General features: G+C 39.6%; 1 protein-coding gene across 1 annotated transcript in view; it reads right to left on the minus strand.

Moving 5' to 3' along the window:
* LOC122178190 (pinopsin-like) overlaps positions 1-22,083 on the minus strand; it is a 73,473-nt gene extending 51,390 nt beyond the window's left edge. The window contains exons 1-2 of the mRNA XM_042868213.1: positions 21,747-22,083; positions 374-699 (exon numbers count right to left, since the gene is read on the minus strand). Coding sequence (XP_042724147.1) covers positions 374-699; positions 21,747-22,083 — 663 coding nt within the window. The remainder of the gene's footprint in view (positions 1-373; positions 700-21,746) is intronic.
* Between the last annotated feature and the right edge of the window lie 1,581 nt (positions 22,084-23,664).

Consider the following 23,664-nt stretch of genomic DNA (forward strand, 5'->3'; position numbering starts at 1 on the left):
AGCAGACATTATTAAAATGTCATGATTCAAAAATAGGAAGAAATGTTTACACAGATGTCTTACAGACAGATGTATGCTGACTTTATAAGTGTAACCTTTACCCTGATATATTGATTTTGGTAGGACGCAATATTTCCAAACCACAAAGTCAGAAACTTTATGGATGCTGTCTGATGGTTCTGTTTGCAGCTTCAGGACTTCAGGAGGATCTTGCTGAAGACTCCCTTGCCCTGTCCTTCGGATTTGTGTGGACTTTTCTATTTAGTTTTGCTTTGTTGTTTTGCTGTCTATCATCTACTACTTCCAAATCAATAAAGGAAAAATTAAACATATTTCTCAATGCAGTTTCCACTATCAGCATAGAGCAGCTTACCTGTTTGACAGCATAAAAGAGCCGACCATAGCAGTACATCATGACCAATACAGGGATGACCAAGCAGAATATGAAGAGACAAATGATATAGGACGTGGACTCAGCTGACTCAGAGGACCAGCGCACCGAACAGCTGGTGCCTGCACCTTCTATCCCATAACTGCTCCATCCAAGCAGAGGTGGCACAGTCCAGAGCAAGGAATAAACCCAGGAACCGCCAACTGCCAGCAACGCCTTGCGATAGTCATCGCTGCGCTTGTTACACAGCGTGAGGGTGCTGTAGCGTTCATAGGACAGGACAGCCAGGGAGATCAGGGACACGATGCCTGCAATGAATTAATTTAGGCAATTACTTTAATTGTTTTACATGGTAGCCACTTTAAGCCCAAAGAAATAAGACTATAAGGCTATAATTTTCCTGATTATAGCATTATTTGAAGCAGAAGTGAGAACTATTCTTATGTATAAATCCTTCCTAATCATAAAAAAAGAGTTTGTTTATCTTGTGTTTAGCTTAAAATTTAAGGTCTTCATGCTTATAGGCTACTCCTTTTACAGGGAAATTTACAAAGAATTACATGCTTTGGTATTAACCAAGGAAATACATTTTCTGCATGAACTGAAAAAATTGTTGAAAGATTCCCTTGCTAAGATATATTCTGTTTGTAACCTCCATGAGCATTTTCAAATATTGCATTTTTTTATACATAGAAAAAGCCTTATATTCAAGATTGGGAGCCCAAAAAAGAAAGCAGCTTTTTGACACTCTGCTCCAACATCTAGATATATCTTTAGTTCTGACCACACATATAGGGCAAAATCAAACAACTCTCAGCATGAGTCTGATATGGAGAGATGTAACTTTGTTTACATATAAATCACATAATCAGTCAAAAAATTGAATTAGGGTAACAATGAGCCTTGGAGACCACAAAGAAAAAAAAAAAGTTGATCTTCAAGGGAATTCACAGCTGTAATTCATGTTTCTGTTCAATATTTTCCTCCCTGGAAGCATTCACGGCCAGGTTGATTGGGGCTTTGAGCACCCTGGTCTAGAAGGAGGTGTCCCTGCCTGTAGCAGGGGGTTGGAACCAGGTGATCTTAAAGATCCCTTCTAACCCAAACCATTCTATAATTCTATGAGTCTGTGTTTTGCCAATTTAACTATCAGCTTCTCCTAGAGCTCCTTTCCATGTTTGAGATGGAGATGAGTCAGACACTCACCTGGGGGTAGTAGTAGTCTGTCCTGTACCTGAGCGAACCACCACCCACACAAAAACATGCAGGATATTTCCCACAGACAAAACATTTCTCTTTCTCCCACAGTTCCATCACTCATTTCCTTGTTAGCTGGCTGCAGGTGCAGCTATTTCTGCCATCCTAACAACAATTCACAGATACTTTGTGCAGAGCTGAGTATGGCAAAGGACCCAGTGGGAATGCTTGCTTTCTGGGATAGGAGAACCTACCACTCAAGGGAAGAGGAAAATGCAAAAGAGCACGAGGATAAGACAACTTTGGTTGAAGAAAATATCTTTCTTGTTACTATTATATGAACATACTAATTTATTTCCTTTATGGGAAATCAAAGCTACAAAGTAGATATGTTTACAGCTGCAAGAGGACACAGCTTCACTGAATTCATTTGAATTACACTGTTCAAGAGCCTAGCTTTAAACTTATTTTAAGGCCAGACTAGCTATTTCCGAGGCAATGGAAAGACATTCTGATTGTTTCTTATCTAATCTGATTTTCTACATAATATATTACTGAACCGTTCTTGAAGGCCCTTGGCCATAACTTCTGCATTAAACACATACCTCAAGATATAAATAAAAAATAAATAGCAGGCTGTGAATTACAGACTCAAGAACAAAGGATCTTCTGCAGTATTTTGCTCCTGGTCCACACGTATTTATCTTCACTTTCTTAGCACTGCCTCTTTCCATGCTTTTATCTGCTTGACTAAAGAGCATCTTGCTATCAGAAACACTTATCTCACATAGATACCCAGGGTACCTAAGGCAAAAATCCAGATTTTATATTTGAAACTTCAGTCTCAGTAAAGTGATATGGATCTAGTTGTGCATTTTAGATTAGACCATCGTGCACTAAGAGAAAGCAGTCTAGGCTAACAGAAATTCTCTCCTCCCAGCTGCATGCTCTACAGATGTGTTATATTACTCCTGTGCTACTTCTGATGGTAAATGAGGGCGCAACACTCCCATTTTGATGAGATGGCAGATGAGATGTGCTTTTGTTGGTAACAGCCTACAGCCTTGAGGGCACAGTGTTGCTCAGAAGGTCTGAATCAGCTGTTCAAATTTCCCTGACTCAGGACCTTGCTACCTGAATATAACAACTGGCCATGCATGCAGGATTGGTCTCTTTGAGAACAGATCAGTGCTCAGTCATTAAATTAGGACCACAGCAATGTCAGTCAAAACTAAATTAAGCATTTACAATCAGACTAAAAACACAAAACACTTCATACCATTTCCTTTATGTAAGTGCAAATAGTTTTTGTTCTCTACACAAGTGAAGATTGGAGACTCTTAATTGCACCTCTTGGCAGAAGCTATTTCATATTTACTCACCTTTTATTACCGAGTTCCACTGACATGACACACATTACATTTTTTTTCCTGGAGGATAGGAACTGTGATATATAGAGTTCCAAGCCATAAAAGTTCAAAACAGACAAAATAAATAAATAAATAAAAAAAATCAGTATTTTTATTTTTTCTTTTTGTTGCAGTAAGGCCTGTGTTATACCTGGATTTTTCAATAATGCTGCAATTAACACCACTCTGCACTGATCACTGATGCTTCCCAAAAAGGACAACAATGAATAACAGCAATATAAGAACCACATCAAGAAATAACCTTTCTCCAAGACCATACTTGGCTATGAACCCGAATAACTGGGTAACTGATTGAATGACAGGCAGGCCTCCTCTGTTGGACTGAAACAACATAATTTCCTAAGACAGACAATGCCAGGTTTTGTGATCAAATTGTAGTTTGAGACAGAAGGAAAGTGAGGAAGAGGAACCAGATGTGCTTTCACTGAGCAGCAGACATGTTCTCTGTTCCCTCAGTGGGCAGGAATCCGCTGGTGGTGCAAGAGCATCAAAGCACCACATGCCTAAAACAAACCTACTGATCCAGCTGCCATCCTGGAAGGGTTGCTGCGCTGACCCTTGCATGCATTTTTTCATTCACCCTGAAATATCATGATGCTATAAGAGCATATTTCAGCATTCTCTTCAGATGTCACTCAGTGCTCACTGGACTGTGAAAAGATCTTGTAATCCAGAGTGGATAAAGTGGAACAAAGCTTTTTACTTTTCGTTCTGCCTCCTATCTTTGCATATCAGAGTTTCCTTAATGTCATATGCACTGAACTGTTGCGGCCTTTGCCTGAAACCTGCAGATAGTGGCAGCATTATCTGCTATTCTATTTTACAATGTGTCTGCTGCATTCATAGGAATTAATGAGAATACTGGCTTTAAAAACGAAAACAAAAAAAAAATTAAATATTTTAGAATTATGGTTTAATAAAACCTCCATAATCTTAATAATAAGAAAAAAAACTAAAAATAAAATAAAATAAAAATCAAGTTATAAAAAGAGGAAAGTAATCATAATTTAAAGCTAATTGCAGTGCTTTATCCCCACGCTCCATTCTTAATTTACAGGGATATTTATGACTCTACTATGCTACTCTGCATATATTAATTTCAGATGAGTAATGTTTTCTAAAATTACAACAATGTTAAGTTCTGGAATTGCACATTTAAATAGAGTTTGCCTCCAACAAATATTTAAGGCCCTGAGCTGGTGCCTAGCCAGATAACTCTGCAGGAGTTAACTACAATGAGGGATGTAATTTGCTCCCTCAACGTTCCATGCATATACAGGAACCAAGTGAGGTTCTTTATAAACAGAACTGAAAGATGACATAATAATAATAAAAAACAAAAACAAAACAAACAAAAAAAAAAAACAACCCCACCAGAAATTACATTACAGGACCAAATTATTATTTAAAAATTAGCCATAGAAATGAATGACTTTGAGATGAGCTGGGTATGAGGCATGAAGCTTTTCTACACAGCAATTAGTTTGCAAGAAACTAAATTAAAGTCATAAACCAAGGCAGGCATTCATTTATAGGAATACCATCTGAGACATTATCCATTATTTACTTTTACTTAAACATCCATGCATTTATTCCTAGAAGCACAGCAAGAGTATGGCACCAGGTGAAGGACACAGCAAATTACTACACTCTGTTCCTGTGAGTCTCAGCTAAAAGCATTACATTTTCATATTAGTTATTTGCTATTTTACACTGCTCGCTATGATGCAGTAATTGGAAACAGCATGCAGGCTGCCAATGATCCGTAGGTTACAAAAAACTGAGAATCCCAGAGATTCTCATATTGGGTAAGCATTTTGACGACTGCCTTTGTGTACATTTTTCCTCCTGAAGCTTCTCAAGGTCATCATGGTTAGGTTTCTGGAGCAATACAGTTGAACGACAGAACACATAGTCTGTATTGTACTCTGGTTATGAATGGCCATTGGCAACGTAAGGAAGTGTCAGCTAAGCTTAAGCAAACTGAGCTTGTAGAAAAGCAAACGAACTTTCTTCTGCAAGACATTAATGGATCAAAAAGAGATGCCATCTCTTACAAAAGGCAAAGAAAATTTTACTACACCGAACCGTGCAAATTGATTCCACACTCTTACACTCATTCTCTTATATTTCACTCACTCACACAAACCCACAAGCACACAACTCTGTGTTCAAGAGATCAGTCTCCTTTGTGCAGCAAGAACAAGGGACTAAACATTTATTAAACCTCCTACAGATTTACAAATTGCTTTTGAAATAAAGATTTTGTACAACTTTGGAGTCCACTGTCCTCATGAAGCGGTCCATGCTTGGGTTCATTGCACCCTGCCTATATCCCCCTTATGTTTCAGTCAAGGCTGTTGCTTCTTGTTTGTATTTCTTTGCTTGGAAAATGTGCCTGCCAAGAATATACTCACATGCATAGGTACCATCCTCTTCACAGTAAGACAACAGGGAAACAATTGACAGGCATGCTATACTATGCCATGCCATGCTCCTCTCAGTAGAGTTCAGGGTCCCCCACAACAAGCAGTCATGGTGTGATCTTTGCAGCATGCACTCACTTTAGGCTTGGAGATACAGATGCAAGACCAGTGCAAGGCAGGGTGCCAGCAGCCTACCTGCACTTGCTGCTGACCCAAGGAGTGATGGAACCAGCCAAACACCAACAGATGCACATCAGGCTACCCATCAGAGTCAGCCAGAAAAGACAAGGAGGAATTCAAGGGGATATTAAGTGCCAGGGTTCCCATGTACCACAGTCCTTTTCTCCAGTCTCTCAGGTAGTACCTGATAAATTTGCTGCTTCAGTAGCTGGAGAATATGATAGAAATACTGCTGCAAAATGAGATGGAGAAAAGCAAGATCTAAAAGGAAGAAGAGGCTTTTGTGACTAAACATACCCCAAGGAATACCAAGGAATCCCATGCTGGGGTACTAATCTGTTGGTGCTTCTGGCTGACCTCCTTCATCAGACTTCCCCAGGAACATAGAAGTAAAAGGACAAACAATACACAGAACACACAACATCACAGAACAAACAATAAATAACCCCTTCCAGATAAGGTAGGTCTCTTACCATCTCAATTTTTAGGATTTAATTCCAAGTTGTGCTTCCAAATGGTATTAAGTAAATATATTTAAATATATTACTGTGTTAAACAAAATGAGTTTTATCTGTGAGTCCATGTTGTTTTCAAGGGAAACAACATTCCTGAATGTGAAAGAGAGCATTTCTATTAGCCTCTCTATAGAAATAAAATACACCTCATATGAAAATGAAGCATAAAAAATTTAAGCAACTTAAAATAAAAGATATGACATTTCCAACATATTTACACTTCTGTATCTCCTTAGAAGCCTTTCTGATAAAATATCCTGAGGGACTTTTCACACAATGTAATTTATATGTCTCCTAAACTTACAGGAGGCTTGGGAACAGCGAGGAGAAAAAAGCAGCAAGCTCCCCTTCTAATGGCAGCTTAATCTTCAGGTGAAATTATCAGCTCTGGGCCAAAGTACCTTACCTAACACTGGCTATGGAACTGGAGGCTTTATGAGAGTGCACATGGAGCAAGCTTTTCTGTCAGCTGTGTCTCCATCTTTGATGTACCAGTTACGTTAATAATAATAACAAGCAAAACAACTGGGTTCTTCTTACCTTAAAGATCAAAGCATTTCTTCCACTAAAATACAGTCATTTCCACTACAACAGTCAGAGCCATCAGAGACTTTCTTACAGATGCAGAATTAAGACTATTATAATGATAAAAGCAGAAAATTTCCAAAGCTGACCCTCTGGGCAGAAGCAGGGGGAGCATTTGTTGACCTGATAACTGGCCTCCCCACACCAAAGATGCTTTCTTTAGAAAAAATATTTCACTCTGCTTTCCAGCTCTGAGTCTTATAACAGCCCCTTCACTCCCATAGTCAAGACAGGGAAAAATATACCCATCTCATATACGATATTCAGGGAGGTTTTCCAGATTTTATTTTCTTCTCTTGCGCGATGCCAGAGCTGTCACAGGTATTAATGAGAAAGCTGATCAGTCTGCCAGATCTTCAATATGCATTAGAGAATGAAACACTCTTAATTCAACTAACAGCCTGCTATCATGTTCCATAGGTGCTAGGGATAGTGGGAAAGTAGCAGTGAAGAAGAAAATCTGAGCAACAAGCAAGAGATCATGAATGTGGACTTTCACAACATTTTTTTAACGAAGGTTGGCTGTTTTCTTTTTGTTGCTGTTGTTTATTTCATGTGTTGTTTTGTTTTTTGTTTTGTTTTGTTTTGTGAGAAGCACAAATGAGTATTTAGAAAGGAGGCCAATGGGTATGGAGGGTGGAAGATACACGTGGCTCCTGTTTCTTGCTCTCTGAATGTTGGTATTTTACTATTTCTCTTCCCTCCAAAAGGGAAAAGAGAGATGTATTTTATGGGCCAAACTGTATCTACTGACAGATTTTGGTAGAAGATCCCAAACATTTCCAGAGCTAAAAAGGAAACCCTGGTGAACCTAGAGCACTTTTCAGAGTTAAAATGAATAGACTCAAGGCCTTGGTGGACAAGTAACAGTACTAGCCTGAGTTTGAAATTTTCAGCCCACCATATACACTTCAGTGAATTGAGAAATCACAATAAGTCATTTTACGATACAGCAAAATTACAGTGATAAATTCAGTGCTGGTATAAATAACACGAGCTGCAGCTGAGCGTATAGATGCCTCAGTAACTCATGGAAGCAGCTGAGAAAGGAACATGCATCTAAAACATGATCAGCTGTATTTGGATATTCCTATTAAACATATCAATAATAAAACAGAGTAAATACAAATATTCTTGCATTTCACAGAATCACAGGATTGTAGAGGTTGGAAGGGGCCTCCAGAGATCACTAAGTGATGTTGATTCTAGTTGAATGCTTAGAAGTTTACTCATCACTTCCTTTTGACATAAGTCATTAAAAGCACTTCTGCTGATTTGAAATTGAGAAAATATTTACCACAATAATTTGCTGCACATTAGCAGCTACAACCAGTTTTTAAATGCCAGCATTCTAGGCTTACATTACAAAGGCTACTTCAAATATCAACGATTCACTGTGATTATAAGTAAACAAACCAAGACTTGTTTATTCAGTGCTTGTAATTCTTTTTCTTTTGCCTGTATGACTTGCAGTCACAAGTCCATTAAGAGGAGGCAATCTTTCCCTTTCCTGAAGAAGTACTTTCTGTTTAGCTCTAATGGAGGTAACAGTTTAACTCTGATGGCACTTGAATGTAATCACTAAGAAATCACTGCTGCATCTAAGCCTGCTGGGACAAACCTGACTGCAAACATTATGGGTCCTGTTCAGTAAATCTTTCCTGCTCTTTTCTCAGCAAGCATTTCCGTTTCTTCCTTTGTATGAAATGCCTTCCTTTTTGTCTTCAGTGATATCTTCAGTACAGATAGTAGGCATTAGTTTTAATAGTGAAGAATTAGCTTTTTTTTCTTTCCCTGTCACTGAATTTTTAAATGTGTATGTGTTGTGCATTAAGAGTGATCTTAATTCTGGGTTGTATCTTGTGATTTATGCTTTTGTGCTATGTTATTAATACACCTGCCTATCAACCAACCAACACATTATTCCAAATGGCATAAACATAGCAAAGAATTCCCTTTTGCATCTCAGTGATACTTGCTGTATAAAAGCAAGAAAACAAACAAAAATACTAACTTAAATTTATCTCTCCATACATTTTTTTAAATTATTATTCAGGGCTCCTTTGCATTCTGGAAAGCAGTGTGAGCACTTGCAAATTCAGCTTCCTAACCAGGATGCCTCCATATCAGTGTACTTATTCAGTGGCTTTTGTGAGTCAGAGTAAGAAGCTAAGCCAGCACTAGATGGAGCTCCTATACAGCAGCATCTCAGGAGAAGTCTAGGGGATTTGTGCACATGAGAGAAACAGGGATGATTGCACAGTGCTGGTGCATCAGAGAGATGCTTGCAAAATGCTCAGGTACGAGGCAGCAACTCCATATCCATGCCTGTGCTGCCCTGCAGGACCTCCATCTCTTGCCAGGAGTGCTTCTTTGCTTTCCAAACAGGGAGAGCACCTTGGCACTTTCCTTCATGCTCAGCATCTGCACAGAGGTAACATGAAGCACAGTCTCAGGGCTTGTCACGCCATGGAGACACAGTACCATATCAGCAAAGAGGTGAAATTACAGCGTTTGATTATAGCAGACAGGAAGTCAAGTTTCCACCAGACCATGACCAGCTAGTCATGCTAAGAGACTGGTTTTTCACTGGGGTCGATTTATTTTTTATAATAACCAGCTATGACTGTCAATAACCAGTCATACATCTGCTAGTTTGAATACAATGTCAAAATATGTAGACTAGCCTCCACACTGCCCTTGGGATTTTCTTCAGCAGTTCCACTACCCAACAACATCATGTGTTACAGAGGTAAGAAGAAAGACGGTAGAAGGCTACTCTAACCCATGTCCCTTCTGATTTTGCCACCAGAAAGATGAGCAGTGAGAATAAGGGATATTCTCCAGTCCTTAAAGCTCAAAAGGATGTTAGAAGAGGAAGTCTTTTGCTGTGTTCACTATGAAGAGATTTACAGCAGATTTCATCCAATCAGCGAGTCTAATCTGCAACACTGGATAGATTAGCAGAAATTACTCTAGAGCATATAATAGTAGACATATAGAGAGATATGACATATTGGTATAACTCAGCATGGCTATCATGGAGGGACACCATGACTAAATAATTCATTAGTGGTCCTTGACAGTGTCATTCAGATAAGGTTGATCTATTTGATAAAGCCTCCCTGGAATTCCATAAAGCTTTGACTAGACCAAAGGCTCTTAGGGATAGCAAGCCATCTTGCAATAACGGAGATCCTCACATGGATAAATGATCAATTAGAAGGAAGAAGTAAAGAACAGGAGAAAACAGTTTTCTCAGTGGAAAATTTTGGCCATTAAAGTCCCTTATGGATCTATGCCAGACACAATGTTATTCATCATATTAATAAATGATCTGGAAAAGATAGTGAAGAGTGAAGTTTTCTGACCATGCTATGCTGAATAACTCAAAATCAGCAAAGCTGACTGTGAAGTACTGCAGAACAATCTCATGAAACTAAGTCACTGAGCAGATGAAATGCTGTATTGATATAAACTGTCATATGTGAAGAAAAACAGTCCTAGCTTTAAATATGCTGTGATTGTATCTGACTGACTTACTGCTATGGAAATAGAGTTATGACAGACAATTTTATGAAAACCATTTCTGCTAAGCACCAATGCTCATCAGCACTTAGAAAAGTAAACATCAGGGATTATTAGAAATTGGGGAAAAAAGAGAAAATAGTAGAGACTATCAAAAGGTGGATGGGAGTTGATTATTTAGTGCTTTTCATAATACAAGAACAGGATTTCCAAATGAAACAATCAGATTGCAGAGTCAGAATAAACAAGCAGGAGAAGGTACTTTATTTTGCACAGTATACAGCTGGTATGTGGAACTCTCTGACATGGTATACTGTGAACACCAAAACTTTGTAGAGTTTCAGAGAGGACTCAGTTTGGGAAATAAATCCAGGAAGGACTATGCTCAACAGTACTACTTCAGGCATGGAGTCATTACATCACAAATCACAGGCTGCTGTCACTGCATACCGTAATAATACCATCAAATATTTAACATTACTGTAACTTTAAGTTTAGCATTTTAGCTTTGCCGTGCAACATTTTTGAATGGCAAATGCTTAGAATGCATGAGCGTACTGTGCAAGGCACAACTCGCATTTAGTTATTAAAATGATAAGAAGAAACAATTACAGAATAATAAGAGATTACTACCTGCATGTATCTACTGTTAGTATTTCTTTCCCAAAGGTCTGAGTGTCCCCAGCTGCAGATAAGATACTAACACTTAGAAAGCTCCTATTCTCATCCTCAAATTCCTTGTTAAACACCCCTTGATGCACTGACTAATAGAGAAAAACTGCTATATGGAGCAACCAGATGGTAGCATGTCTACTTTCTGCTCTTATCACAAAGAATATTAAGCCATGGCTTTGTCTTCCCTTATAACCTGCTTTCTACTCACTAGAAAAAAGCTTATTTAAATCCTTACTGGTGTATTTATTTGGCAGCCTTTCATCCTATTGCTCTGATACAGTCTTTGCTTCTGACAAGGATTTTAAACAGAAATACGCAGTTAGTTTTACAAAATGCATTCAGTAAAAGAATCCTCAACATCCACACACAGCCATTGCTGTGCACTCCTCTTTTACAGCCACTCTCTCTTTCTCTGAAAAGCCAGCAGATCAAAAATGTCGCAAAATTTGATAGTTTTGATAAAATTATGCCCCTGTTACAAAGATCGGCATGGAGGAGAGTTGCTTTGTGCGCAATATCCACAGTGCACATGCATGCGTTGTGCAGATACTCCTTGCTGCCTTTAGGAGGCAGTCTTTGCAACCTGCCACTCCTGCCATACTATTCTGCACCATGGCATTTTTCTAATGACATCCTGCTGAATGCAGACCCAGGCACTTGTGGATCAGCCGAAGGACAGTGACCAGGGCAAGGTGTGCGAGGAGCAGCTGAGGCCACTCGTTGTGCTCAGCGCAGAGCAGAGGAGCTGAGGGGAGGCCTGATGGCGGCTGCAGCTCCTCACAGGGAGCGGAGGGGCAGCGCTGAGCTCTGCTCTGTGTGACAGCGACAGGGCCCGAGGGAACGGCATGGAGCTGTCAGGGGAGGGCAGCTGGGGGTTAAGGGTATGAAAATAAATCATCTGAAAGAGGGTTTCAATCTGTTGAGGCATTTGAAGCCTGCATGATTGATCCTTTCTTCCCTTGGAAAGTTATCTATAGTTTCTGCACTGGATTGCATTAGTGGAACCAATAGAAACAAAACAAAACAAAACAAAACAAAATAATAGAAAATGATAGAACAAAACATACAATGGAAAAAAAAAAAAAAGTAGAAAATTAACATATGGTGAACATCTGCCTCTGACAAAACACTGCACAGTGTATGTAAAGATTAACAGCTTACCCCAGTGAGACGTTAGTCTTTTGCATTTTGGCTGCTATGCTTTCGTTTGTAACAGCGAAAGCTTATATGCAGCCATAGGATGGCACTTTCAACGTACTGGTGGCTGTCTGTGAAATGGTTTAAAGAAACCACAAATGGGAGAAATAATACAACTTTGCCATTTTTAGGAAGAATCTTTGGATGAAGCTGCCCATAGCAATTGATGCTGAGGCTGATAACTGGGTCAACGCTCCCACATCTGCCTGCCCTGATCCATGTGGAGATCACCATGTCATGAGGAGAGAGGAAAGTAACCAAGTCCCAGATCACTCAGGGGTCAGGGCAGAGGGATAGTTGGCAGTCTGGAGAAAAGGAGGCCAAGAGCTGACCTCACTGCTCTGCAGTGTCTTGAGGAGGGAAAAAGAGGGAAGTGCTGAACTCTGCTCCTGGGAATCAATGGCAGAATGGGAACAAAGCATAAAGCTGCACCAGGGGACAGTCAGCCTGGGCACTGGGAAACATCTGTTTACTATGAGGTTGTGCAAAACACTGGAACAGGCTTCCTACAGAGGTGACTGGCCTCAATAATATGTTGTAATTTTTGGTTAGCTGTGACACGATAAGGCAGTTGGACTCAAAGTCCCTTGCAACTGAACTACTTCCATCCTATTTTCATTCTGTTCTGTTCTATGCTAATTCTAATTCTAATTCTAATTCTAATTCTAATTCTAATTCTAATTCTAATTCTAATTCTAATTCTACTGTTATGCTATGCTATGCTGTGTTATGCTATGCTGAAAATAATGGCGGGATGTCAGGGGAAGGGAGCAGCTAGTTGGAGTGGTACTCCTGTGTGTTTGCTGCCTACAAATCTCAAATGTTCACCTTCCCTGTCTCAGTTATGGAAAAAAAACCCAACAATAATAGCAGTCAGAGGTCATTTTCACTTAGTACTCTGGAGAAACAACAAAACAAAACAAAACAAAAATCCACAAACCCACAGACCTTCCAGCAATAGGGGGTGTTAGGGCTATTGGATAATTTAAGTAGTGATTCATTTTTAGCTGTGAAATCATCAGGAGCCTGTGAATCAATAGAGGCTGCAGCTTATTAACTTATTAGACATTTATTGAATCTCTGGTTTCAGAAATGTTTCTAAGCTAATGTTGATCCCTAGAAAAACACAAATCTAAACATAGCAGCTCCAGCTTTGAAAGAAACTTGTTTTTCCATATCAGCACAATCTTTTTGCTAACTACTGTAAATGATTTCCTCATCTTAATAACTATTCTTTATTAGAAAAGTGGCAGACACACTAACAGATAATAAAAACCTTGGTGGTTACTTCAAATAAAGCGTATTGGCCACTGATGAGAAAAAAGCAGAAAAAATGAAATTGGTAGTTATTAGCCATTACTGTGGCATTATTCGGAATGATGCCAACAGTCATGTATCTCCTTTATCACTGAAAAGCCAGTAGGTTTTCATTTGCTTATTAGACTGGAAGATGTAGCATTCTGCTTAAATGCTTCCTAAAAGAAATGGACATTGAAAATAAATGTCATCAGTTAAGAAAACACCACTAGCTATATATCTTGGTTTTAAATAGTCAGAGATAGTATCCATTCTCTGGTAGACTGCAGGGACTACAAGGGAAGTTCAAGGTTTGTTTTTTTTTAAATTATAGAATTCTGTTCAGATGGGGTAGCGCACAGGTCTTAAGAATTACCAGAGATTATTAAGCACATAATTAAATAGGATATGATTGAATAGCCTTTCACAAGCAAAGTCCAGTGCTCTCCAATGTACTTTTTCTGAGTGAATACTGCTTATTTACTGGGCTGTAGTTTAATTCATTTTACCCATGGAGGGGGCAGGAAACCAGGTACATTTTAATAGCATATTTCTTCACACAGATGTGTCCTGACTACAGACACAATTGTTTTCTATTTTCTCCTACAGTGATAGAAAAGTAGTATAAGACACAGCATTACCTATGTTAATGCTGTGACCTAGAATTAAGGAACAGAGTCTGCAAATACACATGATTAAACCCAACTCTGACAGAAATGCTCTTTCATCATCTCAAACACAGCTTGCAGCCCTGACCTTTTATATTCATTCATCACCAGAATAATTTTGCAAGGAAATTTGGTGTGGTTCTTCTTTAAGCTCCTTCCATATCTGTATGTAAAGTGATTTTATTTTGCATCCTTCTTTGCAAGAAGTCCTTAACATTCTTCAATACATGGCTACAATGTAGAGCTAGGTACCAGAACCAAATACATGCATTGAATCACAGGCATGACTGCTTGATAAGGTAGCTTTGAACACAGGCAGAAAATTGTAGTTACTTGCACACACACAAAAACAGACTTGTTGAACATTTCTTCCAGAACAGAATTTGGCATCAGGAGGACAGCTGATAATTATACTTTTAAAAAGTTCCAAGGAAATTATTGATCTCTTTGCAGAATTCTGCTATTCCACTCCTCCTTCCAGGGACACACACACAAGAATGCTGTCCGCCTTTCACTCTTGATATCACTGCATGGCTTTTGTTGTCTATCTTTTGGTCAGGCATTAGGGGAATAGACTCTAGATTATCACACAACAAAACACAGCAGCTGAAAATATTGGCAGCCGAGACTCATGATGACTCAATCTACATGTGCCTGCTGATGCACAGTGAAGGGCAGGCAGGGATCAGTGACCTGTTCAGAGTATGCTCTAGCTCCTGTTAGAGCCACATGCTTCCATTTCCTCTGTGCTGAAAGCTAGGAGCCTGGTGGAGAAGGGGAAACAGTCCCACTGGAGTTGAGTTGGGGCTGAGCTGAGGCTGCCCAGTCCAAAGGAGGGAGAAGCAACCATGCCTGATAATACTTTCTCTGTACTGTAAGATTCCTTCTTTAACTGGCTTTCTAACGTTTTTGCTTGAGCTGAATCCCTGTTTGTTTCAGTAGCACATGAAAACACAGTGATCATGCTCTCCCAGTTATCTATAGGCAGAGCAGACAGCATTTTCCCTAACAATGAATGTGTGGTCAAGTTCTGAAAGGATGTGGGCACTACTTCAGGGAAACCTCATAAATGTTTTCCAAATATTCACTTTTGGGCAATTATTCCAAGTGATTTCAATATGGATGTTGTTTGATGCCTGGAGGATCTAGAAATAAATTAAGAGGTAAACACAACATCCAGGAAAAGGGCACGACACTGAAGTGAAGAGGAAACTATAAGAAAAAGTAAGAAAATGACATAGAAGCCAAAAGGAGCAATAAGCACCCAGGTTGTGAGGGCCGTGTCATGGCTGCAGAGGGTACAGAGCATATATCCACCTCACCATCCTCGGCTCTTTTCAGAACTAGTGGAAACAGAGTCAATTCTATGACACAGCTCATATCATCCTAAAGAGAAGTTTGCAAGTACATCAGATGATTTGCACGTTGGCAGAGCAAATTCGTTTTTCTATTGATTATGAAAGAAGCCTGAGGGATTGGAAAATGTCTGGTTTTAGTGAGATGATTTCCATCTGTTCAGCATTTCATGTTTCCATGTAAATATGGGTTTCAGAAGCGTATTTAATAACGTCCTGAATAAGTAATTTTGAGCTTCCATTTACTGTACTGTCTAACAGATATGAGGTGCTTAAAGTTACATAGAAAAAAATAAGAAAACCAACAACCACCAGTTGTAACACTATAATAAGATCAGTAAAATCCTCCAAGTAATGACACTACTTTTCCTTTTCTAGCACTGTGAGCACAACTTTTGATGTTTTCCAATTAGCTAGAGAACTTTTTCCTTGCTCCTTCCTTTGAAACAGTAAAATATCTCAGATATCAAACAAATCACACAAAAATGTCATTGTTAGTGATGCACCTCAAAACTTTCTAGCCACAGAATCCAATGCTGAATTTTCTGGACTGGAGAAATCTTCATTTTTAACACAACTTATCATAGAATCATAGAATCATAGAATCACAGAATCACTGAGGTTGGAAAAGACCTTAAAGATCACAGAGTCCAACCACAAGCTAACCATCCTACCCTAACTCTAACAACCCTCCGCTAAATCATGTCCCTGAGCACCACATCCAAACGGCTTTTAAACACATCCAGGGATGGTGACTCCACCACCTCCCTGGGGAGCCAATTCCAGTGCTTAACAACCCTTCCTGTAAAGAAGTTTTTCCTGCTATTCAAGCTAAACTTACCCTGGTGCAACTTAAGGCCATTTCCCCTCGTCCTGTCACCAGTGACAAGAGACCAGCCCCACTCTCACTGTAAGCACCTTTCAGATACTGGAAGAGAGCAATAAGGTCTCCCCTCAGTCTCCTCTTCTCCAGACTGAACATCCCCTGTTCCTTCAGTCTCTCCTCATATGCCATATTCTCCAAGCCCTTCACAAACCTTCACAAGCTGTTCACAAGCCTTGTTGCCCTTCTTTGGACCTGCTCCAGCACCTCAATGTCCTTTCTGTACTGAGGTGCCCAAAACTGAACACAGTACTCAAGGTGGAGCCCCATCAGTTCCAGGTACAGGGCAGGATTACTTCATTTAGTCTATTTAATGCTTTGTCCTGATACAGCATAAAGTAGAAATTCTGAAAATGAACTCCAAAAGTCATCCATACCCGAATTGTGCCTATGCTACATCTTTGGGAAGTCTACAGTGGTGCAAATATATTGGGAAAAGATTAAATTTCCTTCAAAGCTTTCATCTGTCCAGAAATGTGAAGTGTTTAACAAGGCACTGGAGGCAATATGTGTGAGATGGTCAAAGCTGCATGACAATATGCATGTGGATACACGTTCTCTGTGGGAGTGTTTTACTAAATAATGTATTTTTCCTAAATTAAATTTTAGTGCTGAATCATGACATAATATATTTAACAATTTGTTTTTCAGGCTGCTTACAAAGTTTACTCCAAGTTCACTCGGGAACATGTTCCCGTCCCTGTGTCCCTTTCCATGTTCGCTTGAACGTATGGCCACAAACCTACCAAAGTGTGTCTAAGTGATGGGTAACAAGGACAAATTCAGAAAATCCATCCATTTCTCCAACTCTGTGATGTGCAGTTTCCACTGCAGTGACCCACTTGACAGAGCTGCAAACACGCACAAGCACAAGGGAAAAATAATTTATGACAGGAACAGTCCATGCTTTCCCTCCTCTAGTTCTATTCCTTTTGTTCCCCCAAATAAAATCCCAACAGCTCTCTTGCTGCTGCAGCAAGCCTCGTAATATTTACTGTTCTCCTTAAAATCCACATTAAATGCTTATTGATCAGCATCTGCACTGCCCATTAGTTTCTAAACCATCTGCCTTCAGAGAATGGTTTGAAAGCAGAGGTGTGGAAATCAGCAAGCAACTATGCTTTGTCCATATTTTTTCCATTGTGCCCATGGCACCTCCCCTAGTTCTGGTTCTTGATTCATGATTTTTAAGTGCCCAGGGTAAGCAATGAATTACCCAGTAAAGACTAATTCCACAGCAGCTCAATTCCACAGTGAGCAATGTCAATTGCACTGTGGATTTTGCAAGGAAGAGGATCAGATCTGCTTCGTGGATCACCCCTCAGGGAAACATTTATGTGATTTAAAAAGATAAGGCATTTCAAAGAAAATGAGTGATCTATGGCCACATATTTGCATTTCAAACAAACCTCATCCTCCTACTTTCTCTGGCTCAAATTTCCCCCAGGCTAGAGACCTGTCAGGTAAAGCCTTTGCTCCCAATTTTATTTTACACAGGAAGAAGGTGGCTTGCATAGCACCACAAAACAAACTGTGAAAGAACAAAATAACCAGTTAAAATCCAGACCTTCTCAGGTAGATTTAAAAGGTGAATTACATTTTTTTTTTTTTTTTTTTTTTTTTTTACAGTTTGAAGTTGTTTTTTTGTTTGTTTTATACATCATCAAATAATTGCCATGAGGCTTAGTTTCCCACTGTTTAGTACGGGAGAGCACAATTCTACTGAAGCTTATAGACTTACTATAATATCATACGAAATTCTGGTTCTATAAAGAAATTTGTCTTAGCAGGACAGACTGTTATCCCTTGAGAAAAAAAAATTAAAAGGGGAAAAAAAAGACTAAATAATAATTTTAAAGGGTTTATTCCTACAAAACTTGATCATAGAATGGCCTGGGTTGAAAAGGCCCACAATGATCATCTAGTTCCAACCCCCTGCTATGTGCAGGGTCACCAACCACCAGACCAGGCTGCCCAGAGCCACATCCAGCCTGGCCTTGAATGCCTCCAGGCATGGGGCATCCACAGCCTCCTTGGGCAACCTGTTCCAGTGCGTCACCACCCTCTGTGTGAAAAACTTCCTCCTAACATCTAACCTAAACCTCCTCTGTCTCAGTTTAAGACCATTCCCCCTTGTCTTATCACTATCCACCCTTGTAAACAGCCATTCTCCCTCCCGTTTATACACTCCCTTCAAATATATGAAGGGCACAATGAGGTCTCTACAGAGCCTTCTTTTCTCTGAAATCTTAAACTTTAGTTCTTCTTTCCTACAACATGACTCTCTTTATGGATCCTGAGCATTAGGGCCACTCCTCTGAGCTCTGACAGTCCAAAACAAGGCAGAAGGCACAACAGAGTATGGTAATTTTCAGTTAATGGAAAGCATACAACTTTTTAGAAGCACAGTTAAAGGATTGCAAATAACTGTTAACAATACAAATAAATGGTCTGCTTCTTAGTCACATATAATGTGCTCACACGTGTTCCTTTTACAGTGCAGTCTTTTATATTGTAGCCATTATTTTCTATTATTTATAGTTGTTGCAATTATGTTTATAAATCTAATCCACTTTGTCACTCACAACATATCCATAGTGATCAAGACTGTGATCTGAACTGGACTACATTGGTGTCAGAAACTCATCTTGCTGACAAATATCTATTTCCTTATCTTCTGTGATTACATTGTGAGGTCTTACACCATCAGGTTACGATAGAGAATATACCTACTTCTCCTTCTCTCAAGTACCTGAATCACTGCTAAGTTTTACAGAAGACAAGGAAAAGAATGAATAAGATGTTTTTGTTTATTTCCCTTTACCATTAATATCTGAAAATCTCAGAATGGGGGGGGGGGGGGGGGAGGGGGGGGGAAGGGGGGGGAAGATTCAGAGCACATACCTCTTTCAGATCATTTTCCAAATACAGTGAAAAAAATTAACCATTCCCATTAGCATGTCCCTAAGATGTTCAGGTTTTCAGTGCTCAGTTTGTAGCGCTTGGCACACACATGAGATGCAAAAGAATCATACACTTAGGAATTTTGTTTTCAGGCACTATGAAGAACTGAGATGCTGTCAGCCTGTTGCACACTTGCATTAGCTCTTCTTTAGCCCATATTAGAGTTCAGAATTTCAAGAAAATGTATGAACAATGGTATTCATCTACAGGTATAGGCTGTCCATAGAGATGTGTGAATGTTAAGCTACCTGCTAGTATTATTTGCTTTTACTCATATTATTTTCCAGAGAACACTTTCTAATTACAATTCTGCAGGAACTTCTGCAGCATGCCCCTTATCCTCTATTAGTTGTGAGTGTTGCAAGGCTTTGTAAAAGGAATTGCAAAAGAACGTCTTCAGCACTGTTAGGAAAAGTTTCCATGTGCACAGTTCAGTAATTGCCAGCAGGCAGGCAGTCCCAGCCAGCCCAGACACTCTGCTAACGAAAAAACAGTAAGTGGAGCTGAAGTTACCCTTAGCACTCTCAGTTCTGCTTTTGTTTGTTTGCTGCTCCTTTGCCAATCTAACCCATTTTTAAAACTGCACCAGGCCCTCTCACACAAACATGGGTGTCACTGCAACAGGGAAACCTGCCATTTATACAGCAGATCTGAAGAATCAATCCACAAGCAATTCCACCCAAGGGCAGCCGACCCTTTTGCTGTTTTGAGTCCACAGTAACTGGGATGAGAACACACTGGCATCCTAGCAGACAAGCCAACAAGCTCAAAAGGACTCCTTCAACATATGTTTTTTTCTAATTCCCTAAGCACATGTGTTTCTTTCTTCTCAATTCAAGTGTTATCTTCCCATCCCTTTCCTAAATAATAAAACATGAGGGTAAATTGGATGGAGAGAACTCAGCCCTAAACTTTCCCTCTCTGAGAAAACTTGTGACTGAACCATTCAGCTCTGTTTTTTTCCTGCAGTTATAAAGACAGAGCACCAAAGGCTTGGGAATATATCCAACACCCCTGTGCCTCCCATGTGAATATATTTCTACAAAGTTGCTTTGAGGAAGCTATTTGCTAAAGCTCCAGACAGCTAAGGAACCAGGAGTCTCCTTCACAAAAATGGAAAAGAAACACATTATTTTAGATTGCACAGATTAAAACAAACTACCACCCTCCAAAACCAAGCCAAGCTGTTGCTGATAATGGAGTTTATTTTTGGATGCATGAAGACTGTGCTTTTATATTACACAGCTTTGGGCAAAGCAGGAGCTTCCCATGGGAAACTGCCAGGTTGAGATAACTGTGATTAGTGAAGCACAAGTTTGTGGAAGGGAAGGGCACCGGATGAGAGTACACTGCTGGAAACAGCAAGAGTTTACAATACAGGTAGAACACAGGGATTTGGATCCGCATTCTTACTCTACATCAAGAACTGATGAAGTGCTGCTTAGGCCAAAGCACCAGTATGAGACACACCCCAGCATCAGTGGCAGAAGACCTTTGGGTGTACTCAGCTTTGCCCCAGCGGCCTAGAGGCCATCGAAACAAGGGTGTAGAGCAAGACAGATTGGGTCCTGCAGTCTGGGTGAGAGTCATGTCTAGACGAAGAGCCACAGGACAGATCATGTCTTAGCAGATCTATTGTGGTACAGGAATAAATGAACCAAGCACTGCTGTTAGGTGGTGCAATTCTGAAAATGACTGGCCACCTTGGAAGGACAATGGCTGTTGTCTGACTGTTCTTTTTTTCTGTTTTATCTTTTTCATAATTTAAATAATATAATAATTTTAACTTAAGAATGTAAATCTAACACAGCAAAAGCTTGCTGTGGGAAATGTTTTATCTGCACAGAAGAAGGATGCAAAGATACTATTTATCTATGGCATGGATGCACACTTTGAGTATTTCTGACATCTAGTCCCATGACTTAATTTGTTATTGAATCTGCATTATGTAATTTTCAAATAAAGATTTTGCTCTGGGGGAGAACAGAAAGCATCTAATGACAAAAACTATCATTATCTGGGACAAAAGGGAATTCATGTTGTAGATCAATAGATAATTACAAATGACACATGGAGAACTTTCATGAGGCTTTGTTTGTGATAGAAGCAATGCTGAAGGGACTGTTTACTGTTGGCACAGATTTTCTTGAAAAAGAGGGAAGTGCAGTGTATGTTCACATACTCTGTTCTAATTCCTTATTCCAGAAGTAATTCCTCTTTGTAGATGACATTTTTAGCTCTTAAGTTATTTAAGGAATTGGATATGTTAAGGAATGTTTGTCAGCTCTCTGCTCTTATATAAAGCCTTCAGTTAAAATTTTTTACACCATGAATTTCAGTTCTGTTTTACTGTAACAAGTAAACCAAAGCATTGCTCTTTTTAACCATACAGCAGCTAAATCACTGAGTTGCTTCATTCACCTCTGTTGAAAAGAATAGAATAAGAGAACTCTTACCAAAGCAGGAATTGACAAAGCCATACCACCTACAACCATGCTCCCCTCCAATCCATTTGCCATGGATGTTAGATGCAAAACTCAGGGTAGTGCCTGAGATGCAGACTAACATGTCACTGATACTGATGTTCAGGAGGAGCATGTTGACAGGGTTACGGAGGGTTTTAAACTTGCAGAAGAGGATGAGGACAATCAAGTTATTCAGGAAACCAAAGAACAAGATAAATCCAAGAAAAACAGCCACTACTGTGTGCCCATTTCGTGAGAGTCCAGCTCTTTGCTCAACAGGATCTGTAGGTGCACCAAAGCTCAGGTTATATGTCCAAGTGTGGTTCATTTTGGACTTTGCCACAGGTAGGTGAGGGCAGAGACACCAGATGCTCTATGCTGAAGTCCTCTGGCAGTTTCACAGAAGCATCCCCCCATTACAGATCAAATAATTTCAGGATTCTTTCGATCTTCACTCAGCTGAGGAATATTTTCCTGCATTACCTTTCAGAGGTAAGATCTGCATGTGGCTCCAGGGCATGAAAAAAAAATCGGATCATCTTAGATGATCTTTTTTTGACACTCAGACTGGAAGGTGTCTTAAGAAGGTGCTTCAACATGGCCTCCTTCAGAGCAAATGGGAAACCTCCCTACCAGCGGCAGCTACTGTTGTTTCTTCTAATAACATGTAACTCTGGAAAAAAAAAAAAAAAAAAAAAAGAAAGAGAAAACAAATCATAGAATCATAAAATCACAGAATCACAGAATCATAGAATCATAGAATGGCTTGGGTTGGAAGGGACCTCAAGAATCATCAAATTCCGACCCCGTTGCCACAGGCAGAGTCGCCAACCTCCCTATCTAATAAAAATGGTAAAAACAAAACAAGCCTTCCTATATTAAGACCAAAGTCAGTATATGATTTAATTACAGCACCTCCCTATTTAAACTTCAACAAAAATTTCTGTCTTCTCAGTTTTCACTCTGATTTTCAACAGAAATATCAGTTCATGGAAGTTCCCTTGGCTATTCTAAACAATTCTTCCCCAGTTCTCAGTTTAGCATGGAAAAGGCTGGTCAAACCTTTCTAGAAAGGTTCCTCAGAGGAGAAAAATCCTTGCAATACCTGTCTTTCACCATAGCTTTCCAGAGGAGAAATCTGTATCATCTTCTGTGCCAAGTTAATCCACCAAGCGAAGTTTTAGTTTTGGCTGGAACTTAATTACAACCAAATTTTTCAGAAGGAGAAAGTATTTCTCGGGCCAGAAAGAATAATTTCAAGTGCAGTCTCTGAAGCTCTCAGGTGCTTGTAAAGGTTGGCAAAGCTGTGATATCAATTCCACTTCTTCCACATCTACCAGTGGACAGGTGTTCTCCTTCATTATTTATAAAGCAGACAAACACCCAGAGCTTCACATCTCTCTGCCACCACGGACATGAATTTGTATAGCCACATGCAGTGAATGCAGCGTGTGTGTTTTGTGAAGCAACAGCAGCATGCTTAATGTGGATGTGTAACTGGTTAGCCAGCTTCCCGCATGGTTGCAGGCAAATTCTGCATCAATGCTGCTATAAAAACGGGAATTGGAATACATTGGAATTCCCACTGCTTGGAACAAAATGCATAATACATAGCTGAAAACACAAAAGCTTTTCTTTTAGGAGGCATAATTAGACACATTTCAAAATGTGCCATCTTCTACATTACTCCTAACCGTTGCTTTTTGCAAACTGTGGTGTGAAAATAAGTAAACAAATGAAGTGTTAACCAATTGGAAAGCTGAGAGCTCATTAGTGTTTACTGAAGACACAGCGGTTTCTTTTGCTTCTTCAATCACAGCTTTCTGACATGGTGAATGTCTGTTGCAAGTATGTGTTATTACTATTTCCTTAATTTCACGAAGTCACTGTGGCAAAGACATTGTTGCAA

The sequence above is a fragment of the Lagopus leucura genome, unplaced genomic scaffold (genome assembly GCF_019238085.1).
Source record: "Lagopus leucura isolate 7727_CA_CO unplaced genomic scaffold, USGS_WTPT01 Super-Scaffold_100001, whole genome shotgun sequence".
Classification (NCBI taxonomy): Eukaryota; Metazoa; Chordata; class Aves; order Galliformes; family Phasianidae; genus Lagopus; species Lagopus leucura.